General features: G+C 44.4%; 2 protein-coding genes across 3 annotated transcripts in view; one reads left to right on the top strand and one right to left on the bottom strand.

Moving 5' to 3' along the window:
* SLC22A3 (solute carrier family 22 member 3) overlaps positions 1-13682 on the top strand; it is a 46502-nt gene extending 32820 nt beyond the window's left edge. Inside the window, exons 6-11 of one of the 2 annotated variants that reach the window (XM_039532744.1) lie at positions 4252-4349; positions 4472-4686; positions 8692-8800; positions 11370-11482; positions 13199-13298; positions 13441-13682. In XM_039532744.1, coding sequence (XP_039388678.1) covers positions 4252-4349; positions 4472-4686; positions 8692-8800; positions 11370-11482; positions 13199-13298; positions 13441-13495 — 690 coding nt within the window. In that variant the 3' untranslated portion in view covers positions 13496-13682. The other variant, XM_039532743.1, reaches the window with a different exon arrangement.
* A 5985-nt stretch (positions 13683-19667) lies between these two features.
* Positions 19668-21029, bottom strand: part of LOC120401576 (plasminogen-like) — a 63561-nt gene continuing 62199 nt past the window's right edge. Inside the window, exon 19 of the mRNA XM_039531701.1 lies at positions 19668-19872. Coding sequence (XP_039387635.1) covers positions 19711-19872 — 162 coding nt within the window. The 3' untranslated portion in view covers positions 19668-19710. The remainder of the gene's footprint in view (positions 19873-21029) is intronic.

The raw sequence follows: 21029 nt of genomic DNA, 5'->3' as shown, positions 1-21029 counted from the left end.
CCCCCAATTCATTAAATACCTCCCTGGCTTTTCCAGTCAGTCTGGTCAGCAGGACAGGCATTTGCTGATCATCGGGGATCTGGTACAGATTACAGAGGCGTTCAAAGGTAGACAAAAACTCCTCTATATCCTCAGTATCGTTGTAGATGGGACACATCCTTTCCCAGCTTTTCTCCCGGTGGTGGGTAAGTGGAGTACCAGGGGGTGATGACTTTTTCTGCTCTTCCATCACTTGGAGCCGGAGTTTAACTGTCTCCTGTTCCATCTTGTGCGTCTCCTGTTTCATTTTGTGAGTCTCCTGTTGCCTCTGGCGAGCTTTCTCTTCAGCAGCCAGTAATTCCAGACGCCCCTTACGAGCTTTTTCTTCTCTCTCATCAGCCTCCTTCTTTCTTTTAGCAGCTTCTCTTTCTAATTCAGCTATTTTTTGCCTTTCCAGCAATCGAAGATCTGCTAGTTTCTGTTCATGCTCCAGTTGCAGTTTATTTGCTGCCTTTCTCATTGTAATTGTTTCTGCAGTTTCTACAGCATCAGGTAAGGGCTGTGCTCCTGCCTCCTGATCACTGGCCGTTAACAGATCTCTCATTCCTTGATTTGTAGCTTTCTTTCTAAAGCTTATCCCCTTTCCTGAACACAAATCTTCCAGGGCTTTTTTGTCAAGACCCTCATATGCTCTTTGCTCATCCATTGCAACTGTTCTTTAACCAACCAAACTCTCAATACCAAAATTCCAATTTGGATAGCGTGGGGTTCTGACCCAAAGCTTAATTGACCTGGTTCTGTGGATCCAAGCACGACTACGCCACTGTGACGGTGCTGCCCGTGGGAGCCAGCTGAGGTCACTCAATCAGGGTGAACTGCAAACCAAACGGGGCAGACAAACCCCAAACGCTGGTGGTTATTCCAATACTTAGATTTACCAACTAGCACAAAACAACTTCTACAGTACCTTACTGGTCACTTAGAAGTCCAAACCACGCAGTTCCCTTAAAGTGCCCAGCCTCAGGCCTCCGTCCAGACACACCTGTCAGATATGATGATGATTTCTGAGAATCTTACTTCATCATATAAAAGAAAAGGTTCTTCCAATCCCAAAGGATCAGCCACATACCCAGGTCCAATTATAACTTAGATCTTACCCAAAATACACGCTATAGCCAATTCTTATTAACTAAGCTAAAAATTATTAAAAAAGAAAAGATAGAGAGTGTTGGTTAAAAGATTAATCTACAGACAGACTTGAATTCAATTCTTGAGGTTCAGATACACAGCAGAGATGAGCTTGTAGTTGCCAAAAGTCCTTTTAGAAATAGTCCATAGGTTATAGTCCAATGTTCATATTCAGGGTGGCTCCAGTCAATGACTGGGGATCTTAATCCTTATGGCTTAAGGTTTCCCCCTCTTGAAACCCAAAGCAGATCTGAGATGAAGAAGGATCATGGTCCCAGGCTTCTTATACATTTCCAGCAGCCTTTCGGCCTGAGAAAACAATAGGCTCAACTCCTTCTCCCAAACATCCTGGCAATTAGCACAGAGTAATTTATCCTTTAAACAGTTTAGATACAGGCTAGCACAACCTTCAAAGAGACACATAGACAATAATACTATTTTACTCAAGTATTATCATAAATGTTAATATTCCTTTTTTGATCTTTGAATTAACACTATAGCAATAGACAAGACTTGTTTGCTTGCATCACAAGACCTGAGCAAACATCTCCCCTTCTACCTCTAACAATGCAGACTTGCATTTCAAAGCTCTATTCATTTACATATCTTCCTAACCAGTCCTTAAGGTTCACTCATGGGTCAGGTCAGTCGGTGAGGTGAGTTAATTAACTCTTTCTGGCCCTTTCCCCTTTCAATGAGATATTATATCACAGTCATAACGTCACAGCATGTAAAGAGTGGAAGCAACTTTGAGAAAACGTCTAACTGCATTACAGAAAACAAAGTAGCTGTAAAGATGGAACGAGGGTTTCTAGCAATGATGAGGGGGAATGGAAGAGTACCCAAGGCAGACTGGGGTTTCATTAACACTTCCAATGTTCTGGGACACTTTTTTTTGCTAAAGGAGGTGTTAAAAGTCCACTCTAAGGCTGTTTATCTCTCTGAAAAGTTTAGGTTATATCTTATGACATGAGGAATAAATACAAATAAAATTAATGTGTACAGCCTTGGCTGAACTAGAATCAGATCACTGAACAATGCTGTTTGTCCTAGTTTACTGTTCTCCTCACCAATCAGCATGGTCTCTGTCTCTACATTCCCTTTGGTCCCATTCTCCCTCCAAAACACAAAGTAATTTCCATTGACTACACAGCACAGATGGTAGAAAGTGGCGGGGGGTCCTTCTTTCTCTTTCCACAATCACATCTTTTTTTATGGGTTTCAGAGTAGCAGCCGTGTTAGTCTGTATCCGCAAAAAGAACAGGAGTACTTGCGGCACCTTAGAGACTAACAAATTTATTTGAGCATGAGCTTTCATGGAACATATCGTAGGAAGATCTATATACATACAGAGAACATGAAAAAGTGGAAGTAGCCATACCAACTGTAAGAGGCTAATTAATTAAGATGAGCTATTATCAGCAGGAGAAAAAAAACTTTTGTAGTGATAATCAAGATGGCCCATTTTAGACAGTTGACAAGAAGGTGTGAGGATACTTAACATGGGGAAAAGATTCACTATGTGTAATGACCCAGCCACTCCCAGTCTCTATTCAAACCCCAGTTAATGGTATCTAGTTTGCATATTAATTCAAGCTCAGCAGTTTCTCACTGGAGTCTGTTTTTGAAGCTTTTCTGTTGCAAAATTGCCACCTTCAAGTCTGTCACTGAGTGGTTAGAGAGGTTGAAGTGTTCTACTGGTTTTTTAATGTTATGATTCCTGATGTCAGATTTGTGTCCATTTATTCCTTTGAGTAGAGACTGTCTGGTTTGGCCAATGTACATGGCAGAGGGGCATTGCTGGCACATGATGGCATATATCACATTGGTAGATGTACAGGTGAAGATGTAGATGTCAAGGGACTGAGATTTTCAAAGCAACACAGGGGATTTAGCCACACTTCTTCCACTGACTATGTGGGACTAAATCCCTTGCACTGCTTTAAAATTCTCAATCAAGACTCCTGGGTTTTACTCCTGATTCTGTTGCTGATTTGTTGTATTACCTTGGCTAAGGGCTTGTCTACATGAAGATCACAGCAAGCTTGGGTGTGAATCTGGCCAGCTGTGGGTCTAACTGTTCATGTGCTCCCTGCTGATGCGCATTAACAGTTCGTGAGAGAGCTTTGCTCTAGTCCTCCATGAACCGGGAGTAGCTCAAAGTGCATTAGTGAACTGTTAACATGCATCCGCAGAGCGCACACAGACAGTTAAACTGCAGGCGGCTAGCATGGGATAGATTCACACCCCAGTTTGCCACAGTCTAATTGTTTGTACAGACAGGCCCTAAATCATGTGTGCTTTCTCATCATCATTTTACCTACTTGTAAAATGGAGAAAATGATACTTCCTCCTCATCTCAGGGGAGGGTTGCTTAACTGATATTTCTAAATAATTTGTAGATTTTTAAGGAAAAGGCCTAAATCAGCAAAATGCATGTGCACATTCTTAACTATAAGCACATTCTGAAGGCCCATTGACTTCTGCTTCATTTAAATGTTTTGGGGAAGGCAAACATTAATCTTTCTCTGTTCTGGGCCTTTCCACCCTGGCTTCACTTCTTGACAGTGTCCTCCTCCCTACTTTTCCTCCTGCTACTCAGCTGTAGGATCAAAAAACACTCTCAAGGCCATTGTTGTTTACTCTCCCCATCTCTTACTTCTCTGCAGACCCACCCCTTTGTTCTGACCATTGCCTATTACAATTTCAGTGGCTGGCTGTGAACTCACAATCGAGTGCCTTCTCTGAGTCACCCTTAAAGTTCAATTCTGCACTGAAAAGCAGCTGTAAAAATGGCATTGCAAGGTGCCAGGTTTATTGCCTCCCAGGGACCTCTGAGTCCAATTCTCCATTTACAAGTAAAAATGAGGGGTTTTTTTCTCCTGAAACGCAATAGGAGCTGGAAATCAAGCTGGGTTTTTTTTCTGGCATATATATTGTCGTTACAAAAGATTAAGGAGCTGGAAATTAGTCTGCAGTTGTATTACATTTTGAGCCCTCTTCCATAGCTGCTGTACTAGCTCAGCTGTGGTGGCCTGTGTTCCTGCCTATGATCTGCTGATTCTGATGTTTGCTTTTCTTTAGATCACAGTTACAGATGAAGAGGTTAGTAATCCATCATTTCTTGATCTGGTTAGAACTCCCCATATGAGAAAATACACATTGATTCTAATGTATGCCTGGTAAGTCCCAATTTTGCTGGGTTTTGAGCATCATATTGTTTCAGTATTGTGATTCTCTCAAACTTGAAATTTGAGTCAGCTGCTTACACTCATTTGTGTTTGTCTCAATGTTTTTTGTTTAGGTTTACAAGTGCCCTGGTTTACCAAGGGCTTGTCATGCGCCTAGGAATTATAGGAGGAAACCTCTACCTAGACTTTTTCATCTCCGGAGCTGTGGAATTGCCTGCAGCTCTCTTGATTTTACTGACAATCGACCGAATTGGCCGACGCCTTCCATTTGCCATAAGCAACATAGTGGCAGGAGTGGCATGCTTAATTACTGCATTCTTACCAGAAGGTAAGTCTTTCCTTAGCTTCCCAAGATCAGTGATTTCTCTCACAGATTCATAGACTTTAAGGTCAGAAGGAACCATCATGATCATCTAGTCTGACCTCCTGCACATTGCAGGCCACAGAACCTCACCTACCCCCTCCTGTAATATACCCCTAACCTCTGGCTCAGTTACTGAAGTCCTCAAATCATGATTTAAAGACTTCAGGTTACAGAACATCCACTATTTACTCTGTGAAGTTCCTAGAGTAGAGAGATGGAAGCCACACAGAGATTTCGAAGCGGTGGACGAAGATAAAAAGTGTGTTGTGATACAGTTAGCAAATGATAATGCAAACTACAGAACAATAATATGAGGAAGGGGGAAATACACTCATTCCCTGGCTGGGAAGATATTTATCATACAGATCTGGAGCTAGGAAATTGGTAGTTTGGGGAAACTCCCATCTCCAAATAAATGAGTGTCTAAGAAAAGAAACAAACCTATTTAAATGATATATTTCCTGCTGGTCAGTCTTAGCAGATCTTGAGTCAGATTCTCAGCTCCAGTAACAGTAACAGGCCATTCCACTGGCCTGGGCTTGCCAGAGTGCAGTGTGCGCTGTCCATTCCTCATTTCATCCATCCTATCCCTGGCATGGGGCAAGGGCCAGAAGCAGGTGGCACAGAGCCAGCTATCCTGGCCTGACACCCCCATGGGTTTCCCTTACGCAAAGGTCTTGGTCCTGCTTCGAGGACTACCAGGGTAACTGTGGGGTGTGATTCAGCACTGCTGACAAGGGATTCTTTTCTATAAACTGATGTCTCTCCACTATGTGGTTACAGTGAACTGTGTATCCCAAGGAAAACATTCAGAGGTGCGACACACTAAAGGCAGACAGAGAACAGAGAGCCTTACCCTGACTGTGAAGTCCCTGCTCTTTGCTTCAGAGTAGTTTAGATTGGAGCTACATCGGATGTATTAGAAAGGATCACCTCCCCCTAAGGATGTCATCAGCAGAATGAAGCCAGTGTTGTGAATACTAGTTAGCCTTAGCGGTGTCAACTCCAGAAATTATATCACAAGGCAACCATTAGCAGGCAGATATCCCAAGAGAAGAGCTGTAAAATGGAGCCTATGAAAATGGGTGGGTTTGGAAGCACAATAAAAGATCCTTCATAGAAACACATTCCTCAGTGAATCCAGTTTTACTACAATTAGCCTAATTTTTAAAGTTTATTCAAAAGTTACTTTAAGACAATGCCACACGTTTAAGCAGCTCAATTATTTCAATAAATCCAGCCGCAATGGCAAGGGTCTGAGCATCAGGAGATCTGAGTTTTGTTCCTGGCTCTGCCACTGGCTTCCTTTATGACCTTGGGTAAGTCACGTCACCTGGTTTGTAAAGCAGTTTGAAATGGTACTTACCCTCCTCTGCAGAGCACTTTGGATGGAAAGTATGGTGCCAGTGATGGGCATTATTATGCATCAGGTATTTTTATTATTGCCTAAAAGTGAGTAGTTTGTAATTTGTCACGGTAATCTACAGGGCAATCATGCAACCAGACAGCCCAGTACCATGGTTCCAGTCATTACAATCCTTCTGTTAAAGCAACTGAACAGTCATTCAGTTTAATAGGAAAAAAATATTTTCTTTACATTTGTCCTATGAAAGCAGCTGTCCCAGTCATCATCCTCCCATTTAAACGGCTTCAACTCTGTTCATGAATTTGATTCAGGATGTCCAGTATCAGAGGGGTAGCCGTGTTAGTCTGGATCTGTAAAAAGTGACGAAGAGTCCTGTGGCACCTTATAGACTAACAGAAGTATTGGAGCATGAGCTTTCATGGGTCAATACCCACTTCGTCAGATGCATGTAGTGGAAGCTTATGCTCCAATATGCCTGTTAGCCTATAAGGTGCCACAGGACTCTTGATTGCTTTTTATTGATCCAGGATGAAATTTTGTACCATTTCTGTCCTCAAATGTCACCTTTGTGTGTGTCTGATTTCTTTGAATTTGCTGCCAGGAGAAAGTCACTATTTTCACATGCACACGCACACATGCTCACACCTACAAACAGATTTTGGGGATTAAATACGTATTTCCACCTGCAAAAAAAATTGTTTTTTCAAAAAATTCAAGACAAAAAGAAAATAGGTGCATTTCTCTTTTTCATGAAATAGTGTTATTAAAGTCTTTAATGGAAAAGATCCTACACCATTAAATAGGGATGAAATCTATAGAGACCTCTGAACATTTGATAGGGTTCTCTAGAAATTACTGTAAAATCTTATCAGATTTCAAAGACAATGATGTCCCTTCTAGAGTTTGAGCCATCCTATAGAATTCCATAGCAGGCATTTAATTTTCTGTTATAAAATCTATAGGATGATGAAAAAAACTATAGACAAACTGTCATTTTTTTATTAAATTCTAGAGGCCTTTTCTATGAGGCCAAGAGACATTTTTTCCCAGATCTACTTAGAAGTCAGTCTGACTCAGCTCTAATTATAATTTGATTTAGAAAAATGTTGCAGGGGGGAAATGTCACACCTGGATAACGACCAGCAGCCTGCCTGAAGCAAAGGATTGCACAATCTGGGTATGATCATGGGAGCTTGGCAACAACATTTACCACTCATTATCCCACACCTGGCATTATGCAACACGTCTTCGTTGAGTCAGTGGGTTGGAATTGATTTCTGAGTCTTCAAACTGGCCTGGGTGACACAACAAAGCACGAGTAGCCAAAACTTGAACACCCATAGACGCCAGCACACATTGATATCTGGCAGCAATCAGGGGCGGCTCCAGGCACCAGCACGGCAAGTGCGTGCTTGGGGCGGCAACCCGCATGGGGCGCTCTGCCGGTCGCTGCGACGGCGGCAGGCAGGTTGCCTTCGGCGGCATGCCTGCGGAGGGTCCGCTGGTCCCGCGGCTTCGGCAGACCTCCTGCAGGCGTGCCGCCAAATCCGCGGAACTGGGGACCTCCCGCAGGCAAGCCGCTGAAGACAGCCTGCCTGCCATGCTTGGGGCGGCAAAATACCTAGAGCCGCCCCTGGCAGCAATGCCCTTTTGGTTCTACTCTTCCTTGAACCTGATCCAGAGTCCTTCTGATGCAACTCTTCCTGACAGGGCTTGGAGGGTAGTTCTGAGAAAGATATAGGCACCGGAAAACATGAACTGGCAGACTGGATCAGACCCAATGTTCATCTAGTCCATTAGCCTGTCTCTGACTGTGACCAACACCAGATGCCTTAGGGAAAGTGTCAAAACTCTGTGGTAGGCAGATTGGGGTCATCTGCCTCCACCTCAGGTTTCATCCAGCTTCCTGTTAGAGATGGCTTAAACCCAATATCCCTTCCAAATCTTCTGTTAGCATTAACAATGATTAATAATGATAACTCTGGATAGTCTTATTAGCCCTGGAAATGTCTAGTCTCTTTGTGAATCTCAGCTTCAGTGACTTTCTGTTGCAATGTCTTCCCCAGTCTAATTATGCGTTGTGTGACAAGTATTTCCCTTGATCAGTTTTCAGTTACAGCCAGAATAGCCGGAAATTGCTCACTAAATCGTAGGTTCTCGTGTTCTGAGCACACCCACCAGAGTGGGCCCTGCAGACAAGGAAGGCAGGGGAACACCTCGCTTGAGAATTCTGCTGGGGCTGTGGCATGAAAGAGGGCTCCATTGCCTGTGAGGCGGCATCAGGATTTAGGCAGTTTTGTGCATGCCCGCCCAGCAGAAATTTAGGCACTTCCCAGTGTAGGCACAGGCTGAGCGGTGGCTTTGTGAAAGTCAGTGGTGCCTAAATGTTGGATTAGGTGCCTAAATCACTTTGTGAATCTAGCCCTGATGTTTGCTTCTGCTCACTTACACTGATATAAATCAGTAGTTATGCCACTGAACTCAGCTGAGTTACACCAGTGTGAAACCCATGTAAGGGAGAGTGGAATGAGCCCCATGATTTCCAGCTGACATGGTAAAACACATTTAATCAACCTTGCTTTTTGAATTTACCTTGTTAACAGATATCCTGTGGTTGAAAACCTCAGTAGCCACCCTGGGAAGACTGGGAATCACCATGGCTTTTGAAATTGTGTATCTTGTGAACAGTGAATTGTATCCTACAACATTAAGGTAACTGCAGTTGTTTCATGCACAGCTGAAATCCACATTAAGCTGAAGGAAGTTGCCTTCGGTAGCATTAAACATATTTGCATAGTAAATGGTATTATAGTGTAACCGTGCCAATGTTCAAACTTAATTTGGCAGTACCTCTATGAAAGCCATTCTTCTTATGCATTTTAAGTGCAAAACTCAACTCCACCATAAATAGGGAGGTGTGACTGGTGTCACCATAATTTAAGATGTTCTATTTAATTTGAAAATGTAGTGTTATAGCGTCCCATGGGAGATAAATTACAGACGAGACAACTTAATCAAAGACCTGTAAAGGAGACACATTTCTCAGAAGAATGTATTTTCTATCCAACAAGCCAAAACCTATGTAGCAATGCAGCTAACCCTGTCTAAATTGATTCCTATTAAAGAAATAAACAAGCTAATTATGACAGTATTTACCTCTAGAGTGCCCCCTTTTGAGAGAGTGGGCAGGGGTACCTCCCTTTGTTCCTAGTCCCTTCCTTCAGCTCCAGGGGTTGTTACCGAGTCAGTGTCTTTCTAGCTACAAGTAGCAGGGGATTAGTTCAGCACTCCCCCAACGGGGAGTCCAAACAAAAAGGGCAAAGTATAACAGTCCTTCAACCCCAAAGCAGTCCAGGTCCACCTGGCATGATTTGCAAGGCAAATAGATGGGTATTCTTTGAGTTAGGGCTGGATTTCTCTAACCCCTTTGCAGTCCAAGGGGCCCAGGCTGAGCATTCTGGGCTGAAAGAACAGAAAATAATTTAGAGGTTCCTCTACTTATCCAGAGGGTCTAGGCAACAGAGGATCTTCAGCAGCCTTTCAAATCAGCATTCGCTATTCTGTGGATTTAAGGGGTTGGCACTCTAGCTCTGGATTTGGCTTTACTCTCTTAAGGAACCGCCCTTTTTCAGAGGCAGCATGCTCCAGGTAGGACTTGATTGCGCCCACAGGAGCTCGTTAATCCCTCCTGGCAGGGATGGGCACTTGCCCCACCACCATAATCAAATAAACTTTGAGTGTCCCTAAAGATAAAATGTAGTAGAAAATGTACCCATTAAGAAAATAGACCTGTTTAACTAACCTATTATCTGTGCATCAAATCAATGATATATAAAACATTCCTACTGTCAAGACACTTGATTTACTGAGTAACTAGATAAACTGGTAATTGTTACCCTTAGTCTTCCATTCCTCCGCTTCTTTTTGTCGGTTTCTGACTCTCACCTGCATCCTGTTGAAATTAGATTAGAAGATCTTTGGTATATTGCAACAGTCTTAATAACTTTTAAAGATAAAATAAGAAAATGAATCGCTATGCAATATATCTGGATTTTAGTAAAGCATTTAATACAGTGTTTCACAAACTCTTTCAACATTAAATTTAACTTGGCTTGAGTCTGAGCATTTTAAAGGTAGGAAAACAGGCACAGAGAACTTAAATGAAGTTGCCCCAGGTTATCCAGGAAGACTGTGACAAAGCTGATTACAGAATCCCAATCAACCTAGAGTATGTCTACATTGCAAATGGAGGTGTGACTGTAGCATGTGTAGATACGCCTGAGCTAGCTTTAACATAGTTAGCACAAGTAGCAATAGCAGTGGAGCCGTGGCAGCTGAGGCTTCAGCATGGGCTGTACAAGCCCACCAGGGACCCTGGGTACTCAGGGCCCGTGCAAGAAAGTTTTGCGCCCTAGGCGAAACTTCCACCTTGTGCCCCCACCCCAGCCCTGCGGCAGCTCCCCGCCCCCTCTCTGCCCTGAGGCGCCCCCCGCCCCGCCCCCTGCGGCAGCTCCCCGCCCCGGAGCCATGCAGCACCTCCCCACCCCGGCTCACCTCTGCTCCGCATCCTCCCCAAGCACGCGGCCCCCGCTCTAATTCTCCTCCTCTCCCAGACTTGCGGCGCCAAACGGCTGATTTGCGCTGTGAGCCTGGGAGGCAGGAGAAGTGGAGCAGCAATCGTGCACACTCAGGGAGGAACTGCTGTAAACAAAAAATTGGGGGCACCGCTTTTTGGTGCCCCCAAATCTTGGCGCCCTAGGCAACCGCCTAGTTCACCTTAATGGTAGCACCGGCCCTGTGGGTACTCACTTGGGCAGCTACCCACACTAAAGTCCATGCTGTAGCTAAAGCAAAAGGATCGTGCCAATAGTACTTCATCTTAGAAACTGGTTAGTTTAAAGGTCTGAATACAGGAAGGCTTTGTGTGCAGTGATTTAGGATTAGTGTTCCACAGAGGTACAGCTTCTGAAATCCCATTAGGGAAGATCACTGGGTAATTCACAATCTGATGTGCCAGTGGCAGAATCTGGCCCTTAAAGTTGTTGGAATTCTTTTAAAAATTCCCACCAGTTCCCGCTATGTTCAATATATTATTTTTCAGTAAGCCTCTGTTTTCCCGTGAGTTCACTGATTAGACTCGTTGCACTGGTTTGCTTATGTAAGTGTGGGTTGTATGCCCTGATTATGAGATAACTTTGGGCCTAACACATGCATCTCCTAGGTTACATTGTCTTAACCCCTCTAAAATGAATGATATATATATATATATTTTTTTTTGCAGAAACTTTGGTGTTTCCCTGTGTTCAAGTTTGTGTGACCTAGGAGGTATCATAGCCCCATTTCTTCTCTTCCGATTAGCAGCCATCTGGATGGAGCTACCTTTAATCATCTTTAGTAAGAAATCATTTAAAATGCAACCTTGGATAGACTATTACTTTTGCAAAGGGACTGTTCAGTGCATAAGAGACATACTTTACTTACAGTACTGCAGGCTTGGAAAGTGCAGCTTTATTCAGCTCCATGACAAACACAGTGGTGAAAACACCCACTAAATAAACAGGAAATAAGGGAAGGGTGGAAGCATGGCTCCCATACACAATACTGTGATAATCCAGTTAATTCCTTGACTACTTTATTACAACTTGTTTTTAATCTGCTTCCTAACACAGCTTCTTTTCTTGGGAAGAGTTTTATTGCATGACCTATCTTCCCCCAATCCATCATCTCCATCCTCATTGGCCAGCACAGATGACCTAAGTGCAAAGGGGAGCTGTGCTGCATCCTTTCAATGATGGTGGTTACATCAGTTTGCGCACCCACACACATGGAGCTCCAGGAGGCATTCTGGCTGAGTCCCACTGCATTTGTATCCCTCCTAAATTCTAAGCCCTGACTCCCATGGGGAAGACCCCTCAAAAGCCATTAAAAATATGTTTATCTATCAAAACAACCCTTGCAGCAATGGATTTCTACCATTTTCTGGATAGTTTTCATATGTGACTACCTTTCATCAGACCAGATAAACAAAGGACCACATTCTCTGCTGTTGGAAGTTAGTATGGCTCTATCTAAGTCAACAGAGAAGATCTGGCCAAAAGGAGATAACCTGGGCTATCTCCCACTTAAGGTCCTGCTTTGCAGGAACATGGGAATTGCCATACTGGTTCAGAACAGTGGTCCACGTAGTCCAGTATCCTGTTACCAACAGGGGTCAGTACCAGATGCTTCAAAGTTAGATGCAAGAAACCCTGCTGCCAGATAATCTGGTCACATGGAATTTTCCTGCTGACTTCCAGGTTGGTTTACTCCCTAGTGCATGAGGATTTATAACCCTTCCAAAAAACCTTGTTTAATTTGTTAGTGTATATTGTTCTAACTCTGGATATTCTTGTTATTCATATATAATCTTTTTTCCCCCATGAGCTCTTGGCCTCAGTGGTGTCTTGTGACAATGAGTTCCACAGGCTAATTGTGTGAGCAAAGTATTTCCTTTTGGTAGGAAATCCTGAGTCTGAAGACGAAATCATGTTTTTCTGAAGAGAAATATGATGAGGAAAGAGTAGGAGGGGCAGAACACAGAAAAAGAAAGAGGCAGATAAAGAGGATTTGAAATACAGAGTAAAAAAGAGAGAAGAAAATAAAATATTTTTCAAATTAATATTACTCCAACTGTAGCAGTATCCAGAAGTTCCAGTTTACACCATTGTATTCAAAATTTCTGCTGCACTCTGAAGACCTGATCCTCAACAACATTGTGTAGCTGGGTATAAAATTATTATCTGTATTTTCATCAGGCCCAGGAGCCCCAGTCATTGACCAGGACCCCACTGTGCTAGGTGCTGTACAAACACAGAACAAAAAAACAGTCCCTGCCCCCAAAGACGTTACCATGCTGATTGTAAAATTTCACATCTACTTTCCCAAAATGTAAATGACCAAATGAGAAGCAAGGCAGGGGAGAAAGGGGCCTTCAGCTTTTACTTAGTGGTTTGGGAGCAACTTCAGGTCTTTCTACCCTTTTCTTATTTTGTGCCACAAAACTGTCCTGAGAATGAGAAAAATGGCAAACTAGTTTTGGTTCTTGTTTTTTTTCTTCAATGCCTGTCATAGGTATACTTGCAGTTATTTGTGGGATCTTAGTGCTGTTTTTACCTGAGACAAAGGGAATTTCCTTACCAGAGACAGTGGAGGATGTGGAACAGCTTTCCAGGTACTCTGTCTTTTCTTCGATATTACACTGATGTGATTTTCTGAGCAAGGGGCAGGGAATTGTACATTTGTACTGAAAATAAATTGGACAGTGCTACAGCTTAGAAATATAACTCTTTTCTTTTCTCCCTCTGTTATTTCAGTCTCCAAAGTAAAAGTGGCAGGAAAAAGAAGCATCAAGATACCTCCTATATATGATTTTTCACTAAAAGCACTGAGCAAAACGTTTCTGTTCTCACACTGGGAATTTGGTTTCCTCCTGATAACTGCTTTAAAGTCCTCTGGATTGAGCTGTGTAACAAAAGACACCTCCAAGTACTTCTTTAAAGAATGAAGATGTTCTAAAGAAATGTTGTATTTTTATATAGCTACAGAATAAATACATATTTTCTGAGTCCATTGTTTCCAGGAAGGGGCGTTGTGTGGTTCTTGTTAGAGAATACCCACTGAAATCAGCTGCTTTGCCTGGCCCAGTAAGCTCTTACTTATTTGTATATGTTTGAGTCATTTGTTCATCCTTGATATTACAATAATTTGGGGGAAACTGTGGTTTAAACTGGTGATGGTTTGGGGGAAGCAGAATTGGAGTAGTTTTGTGCCCCACCGAGCGATAAAGCCTCTGAAAAATCAGAAAAGCAAACGAGGAATTGCTTAGGGAACCAGGGAACTGATGACATTATGGATGGAGAGAGTGGGGCCTCATTTCTAATGTGTAGGTATCAACAGGATATTCTTAATATTTGGGATGGATTGGTATTGCAGAGTTGGTGAAGGGACTATAGGATAGAGTTTCTAAATTTAGCAGGCGCTGCATTGTGGTTGAACAGTTAATGCCAAAAGCCTGGCATGGAGAAGCAATTATATGTAAGATGGGGTTTCAAGAAACCATAGGGGGAAATAACCAATATACAAGGTGCTTCCTTCATTACTGCAACTTGGTGAGCTATATACTGTACATCAACACTTCTTAACTCTTCCCGGCCCATTCCACCCAACTGCCATGTCTGCTTAAGGAAAATAGGAACCATGCTAGCAATAAAATGCATGCATGCTTGGAACAGGCAAAAGAAGGAGAGTCCATGGAGAAGACCAGCAGAAGTGCTTTTCAATAAGAATTTCCCCTGACATGTAGTCAAATGACAATAAGACATTTGGCAAAACTCCCTACAGACTAAAAGGAATGGAACCAAATGTGCACCTCTGTTAAAATACCTGGTTAGACGGTTTGTAATGCCAAATTAGAACACATTGTATTTTGATGCTGTCCCTGAGAGACAATTGTTCTTATGCTACTAAGAGATGCCAGGATTACCTAATCAAATAGACATTCTCCTAAGTGGATAGTGGACTTATTTTAACCTTTCTTGTTTATTTAATGTTTTTCTCAAGTCTTAATGTACCTCAATATAAGAGCTCCCTCAGCTCTGCAGTGGTGTCTGTGGTTTGCAGAGGAATCCGTGGGTAATTTTAATTATATTGGTTATAAGGAGAATTGCTTGACGTTTTCTGTGGCAGAGGGAAGTTTGTGTTGTATTGGTCAACTGCCTGCAGTTGCACTTTGTTGTTGCTTGATATGTGATTGAGAACTTAAGGCATGAGAACTTATTTTTCAGGCCTTTCTAATTGTACTTTGCTCAGCGTGGCATTCGGTATTGTCCAGAATAAAATGTAGACAATGTCTGTCAGTATTTAAAATAACTGAATGCCTGCATACTCCCTGTTAGGAATTTAAGGTCTTTTTAAGCTTACAATTGTTTGCGAGTGGATCAGAGAGACAAGGTGGGTGAGGTAATTTCTTTTATTGGACCAACTTGTGTTGGTGAGAGAGACAAGCTTCTGAGCTACACGGAGCTCTACTTCAGGTCTGGGAAACTAACTTAAAGTGTTGCTGCTAAATAAGTCAGGCATGTATCTGTCAATGCCTTCTGGCTCTTTAATATGATACTATTTTAATAGTAACCTGGGTTATATTTTCAGGTTAAGTATGTATATTATACAGGAAAGAGGAAACTTGTGCTAATGTTCACTGATAAGCAGACGGAGAAGTAAAATCTCAGTCCCTGTGAGAGTTCCTCCATATTAATTGTAGCACATTATACAGTGATCTGTTCTAATACCCAGAAATGCCAAAATCCCTTTGGTGACCTTAATTAGGTTCCATTCTCTTTGTTTTACACAGTCTTTTGGCTTGTTTTATTAATATTTTGGTAGAAGGAGAGGGATCAGATGGTGGAGGTACATTGAGGTCTAAACCTCAATGTACTTCCTACCGCCCCCCCCCACACAGTGGGAAATAGGGCTTATATGTATATGGACCAATAATTATGCTGCTTATAAAAATAATTCTTTTAACTGCAAAGTCACATCTGCTTTTAAGACTAAATTTCAATGAGTTAATCATTTCTGAGCCTTATGGGAGAGTCCTACAAATTTCTCTAGCAGGAATATAATTCTCTATTAAAATCTATAGGTGAATGTTAAAAATTCTATCAAGAGGAGATCACCCTCTAGGATTCATCCCTATTAATTTTTACAGGACTTTTCTATGAGAAGAAAAAAGGGAACATTTTATCAGTCTTCTAGGCAGTACTTCCAATGTTTGCTCCGACACTTTCTCAACATTTTTGAGCCAGCAGAAGGAATAAGTGAAGACATGGTATACCCAGCCATATGCCCTCCAAACTGAGCACTGGTTAAGGAATGATTCAAGAAACACATTTAGGGCCTGCTTCAGAGAGGTGCTGGGTGCCCTCAATACTCATTGCAGTCAGCACGAGGCAAGGGGCTCAAATACCCTTAGGACTGGACAGTTAAGATGTGATTTCATTTATCATGGAGTTTCTTACATATCATCTTTTAGTGCCTTTATATCAAGTGTGATCTGTTTAAAAGTCAAACTGTGAATTTTCCAACTGTCAATACAGCATACTCAACATGGGATATGGAAATCAAGGAATGTATTCTGACTGCCTCTTACACTATCACTAGGAATAAAGATTTTGTCATCAGAATTTGACAGGGCTGCTGAATTGGAGGCACAATAGAAATCAGGTCATTCTTCCATGCTTGTATTGACTCTGTGAGGGGTTAACAGGAGCAAACATTCGGTTTTGTGAAAGTAAGCAGACTTGACTAAAAAACCCCACAGGAAGCAGATTTTCTGGATCAAAATCATTTTAAAGTCCTGAAGTGAGAGGTCTCCTGTAAAACTTACAGATGAAGAGTGTGATGATGGCAGTTTTGTGTAATGGCTGACAGAGAGGGGTGGCTATTTCAGTCAAACCTAGTGTGATCATTATGAAGCCCATTGTGGAAGTTATTTCCAGGCAGGGGTGAGCTGGAGCCGGTTCACACCGGTTCGCGGGAACCCGTTGTTAAATTTAGAAGCGGTTTTAGAACCGCTTGTTAACTAGCTTCCCTGCGAGGGAAGCTTTGATGGGCTCTGCCTGGGAAGCCTGTAATTCCTCCTCCCGGCCGCCGGGGGGCGCTGCGCTGTGCTGCGAGAGCCACGTGAGCTGCCTCCTGGCCCTGTTGCTGCTCCTGCTCTTTGGACCTCTGGCCCTGGGGCTCCTGCTGCTGCCGGTGAGTCCCCAGCTGCGTCCTGCTGCTCCCAGCCCCCCCCCCGTGTGAGTATCTGCGCCCCTCCCCCGCCTTCCCGGCCCGCAGCCGCCCCCCTGCCCCCAGCCAGCCTCCTGCCCCACCCCCTTCCCCCAGCCAGCCCCTGCTCCCAGCCCCCCCCCATGTGAGTGTCTGCGCCTTCCCCCGCCTTCCCTGCCCGCAGCCAGCCCCTGCCCCACCCCCTGCCCACAGCCACCCGCAGCCAGCCCCTGCCCACAGCCTGCCCACAGCCAGCCCCTGCCCACAGCCACCCACAGCCGCCCCTGCCCGCAGCCAACCCCTGCCCCCAGCCACCCCCCTGCCCCACCCCCTGCCCACAGACACCCGCAGACACCCCCTGCCCCCAGCCACCCCCCTGCCTGCAGCCAGCCCCTGCCCACAGCCGCCCTCTGCCCCACTCCCTGCCCACAGCCGCCCTCTGCCCCACTCCCTGCCCACAGCCACCCTCTGCCCGCAGCCAGCCTCTGCCTGCAGCCCCTGCCACAGCCACCCCCTGCCCACAGCCGCCCGCAACCACCCCCTGCCCACAGCCACCCGCAGCCCGCCCGTCTGCATCACCTGCCTACAGCCAGCCCGTGTCACTCCCTGCCTCCAGCTAGCCCTGCCCCACGCCCCTATCTGCAGCCAGCCCCACATCCACTGGTGCCCTGCAGTTCCCAGGGCAGTAACCCTGCACACCTGCTTCAATGGGGGGGGGGGCAGGGAGCAGCTGGGACCCACACATGTGCACACCCTCGAGTGACCAGACAGCAAGTGTGAAAAATCGGGACGGGGGTGAGGGGTAATAGGAGCCTATATAAGAAAAAGACCCAAAAATTGAGACTGTCCCTGATCACCACCCACACATGTGAAACGGAGCTCATTTCTAGTTCAGCCCCATCTTTTTAAAAAAGAACTTTAGGTAGGGTTAAAATACATCTGTATTTTCCTGGACATGTCAGGCTTTTCGGTTCTTAATCACCTCCTGGGAAAATATGGACGTATGGTAACCCTATTGGTACAAAAAATACATGCTGTCGCACATCCCTTAAATCAGAACTTTTTATAGGGAACCCGTTGTTAAGATTTTGGCAGCTCATCACTGTTTCCAGGGATATGGCTGGAAGGTGAAGTACTGGGTTTACTGACAGTAGTATGATGGTCTTCATATGGGCGGCACTTCAGACCTTGTCACAAGAACAATCACATTTCTGACGTGTTCTGGGAGGCAGGGATGTCTATAGAATGAACTACTGAAGAATCAAGGTGCAAACTCATATAGCAAATTTAAATGTAAAAATTCTACTGGTGGAGCAGAAAGTCTTTCTAAAATGTTTGAGGTCTGATAGTTTATTATGATATGGAACACAGAACAGGTGACTGGCCTCCGGAAATGTATAACAATCTCTCTGGCTGGTAGGCACTCAACATTATTTGTTTCTCTTTTTCCTTCCCTCTGTTGGACTTCATGAGGAAAGCTGTTCTTGTAGCACCATGAGGTATTAGCTGTGGCTTAATGTGTGATTCTTTATGGACAGAATTCTCATTAGCATTAATCACACAAGGGTGTAAATCCTTCTCTATCAGGAGCAGAAAATATACAACTAAAGCTTGTATAGTGAGGCAAGACTGGTACTGAGGCTCTTATGCCATTTTATTATGTGCCATTGTGGGCCATCATTCACTGCAGTAAAAACTTACATCACTGGCTGCTTCTATCTTCACCGTGGATTAGTTGGAGGGGAAGGTCTACTTGCTATTCAGCATCTTATGTTCCTGACGCCACATTCGTACCTTTGTGCTGATACAGAAGTGTCCGTAACAATAAAAACTGTGCATTTACTAAAAAAATGAGTTTCTCCCATCTCCTGCCGGATGTATAGAACACCACAGGAAAATGATGCATAAGCTGACATGCACGCGAGGCACCTGAAATACAAAGGGTCTCCTCTGTCTTCCCTACCACTTGGCTGCTATGAGGGTACGTAGTCTCCCCTTTCTCTTGACCCCCCCCCCCCAGGAGGGATGAATTTTCCCCATTTTCTGGCTCACAGATAGTGTCTGGTGAGGGTATTTCTCCTTCTCCCTGCTGCACCCTTCTGGCTTTTGGTGAGAGTGAAAGAGAATTCCAGTGGCTTCTTTCTTTCTTCCCCTGCCTATGTAGAGTGTGGAGGAGAGCAAAGCCTTCCTAGCACCAGGGAGTTGGCTGAGGACTCCCCCTGCTTTCTGACATGTATAGGGCAGAGGGTGGGGTGCATCAGACAGTGAATGTATCATACTCTTAAACTCTATTAGAGCCACTTGCTGTCGCCCTGAAGAACCACATGTAGTCCAAGATCCATATATAGAGGACCACTGCTTTACACCACTCAGTTGGGTGCAACTAGTGTCTTGTTAGAGGCTAGGAAAAGTAAACTTGAACTGCAGTAACTAGTGACGATAGAGTAGTTCTATTAATATCCTGAGAGCACAAAAACAGAAGGGAAATTAAACACTTTGTGAACAATTTATTTTATTGTTCTGGTACCGTAGCAAAGATTAAAGTATTTGGGTCCAGTAATGGAAAAGAGAGAATAGGACATTTTTCAACAAGTACCTCACAAACGTGTGTTCATTGTAGAATATAAAACACACCAAAGGAGGCTAACAGTCAGTTTGGTTTCTTGGCAATGACTGTTAATTTACAGTAACTTACAATAGATGACAATATTTATTTCAGATTCTTGTAAATAATTTTGATTTTAATACTATATTTGGAATCCTATGTCTCTACTTTGTGCATTGCATTCCAGGAGGGGTCAGTGAATCCCCAGAACTCAGCCGGTACTCATTACCCTCCCAATCCAACCAACAAACCTAGAAACTCGGGCATAAACACCAGGCTTCATGGGCTCAGCACAGCCCAGACCCCAAGAGGTGACACCATGAACGAAGAATGTTTCTTGCTCATTACATATTAGGGGTCCTCCACTGTCACCCTACAAAGAAGAAGAAAGAGGGTTGCTACCTTGTTGAGAGCACGATATGCAAACAGTAACATTCGGGTCAGAGGCACAGAAGTGGAAATATCTCCATGGCCAAGTATGTGGTCATAAGAAAACACCTCAGCTGGGGCCAGGGAGCTATGCTTTCCCTGCCTGCATGGGTTTTTTTTTGTTTTTTTTTTTTTGTTTGTTTGTTTTTTGCAGTGGTGCCAATTAAGGGACCTGGTGGGGTGTGAATGTCCCCTGTCTGGCCCCAAGGTTTTTGGTCAAAGTTCCATACGCTGTGAAGACCGTTACGTCACCACTTTTAAGCAGCAGTCTTATAGTAAATCATGGCTGTTGCATCACTTCAGCTGGGTGGGTGCAATGCCACTGAAATTTGGCCCGGCCACCCCTCCGTCCGGATGGAGGAATGGCCAGGCCAAATGGTGTTGCAACTTGGTGCATAGGGAGTCTGTTCCTGTGCAGGGGAGTCCATGGAGAACTCGACTCCTGGCAGCACCAGCTCATGTAAGAGAGGGGAGACTAGTGGTACAAGTAGAATTCATTTCTTACTGGTACACTGCTCCAGCTAAAGGGGGAGAGGGGCATGTGATCTCCCCATGTGACTCCTCAATTGACCCTACCCTACCCCCAGCCCGGGTCCCATGCTCTCCCCCTCAGCTCCCCTCCCCATGATCCATTTCATATTACCTGGGGGGCTCTGTCCTCCTGCTGTGCTGGAGACATCTTAACCACAGGGCTCTCTGGAACCGCAATGGTGAAAGGTGCAGAATGTGGGGCCGCACCAGCAGCTCCTCCGGCGCGGCTGTAACACCTCCAGCCCCGCCCCGAGCCTTTCCATGCAACTGCATCTCCTGAGTCCTGTCCGGGGTCTGTACAGCAGCCCCACTTCTGCTCCTTTCGCCGCTGTGGTTCCTGGGAGAGTCCTGAACTGTAGGGCCCCAAGCCCCACCTCCAGCCCTGTCCTCCAGCAGGGCTGCTGTACAGACCCCAGACAGGAGACACAGGCATACAGCTGTGTGGAAGGGATGGGGTGGTACAGCTGCACTGGAGGAGTTCCTGGCGTGGGGCCACCCCACATTCTGCTCGTCCTGTGTCTTGCCAGTACGGCGTACCGGCTATAAATAGCTTACTGGTACGGCGTACTG

The sequence above is a fragment of the Mauremys reevesii genome, linkage group 3, assembly GCF_016161935.1.
Source record: "Mauremys reevesii isolate NIE-2019 linkage group 3, ASM1616193v1, whole genome shotgun sequence".
NCBI lineage: Eukaryota > Metazoa > Chordata > Testudines > Geoemydidae > Mauremys > Mauremys reevesii.
Note: the sequence above shows the minus strand (reverse complement) of the source record. Positions and strands in the feature narration are given on the sequence as shown.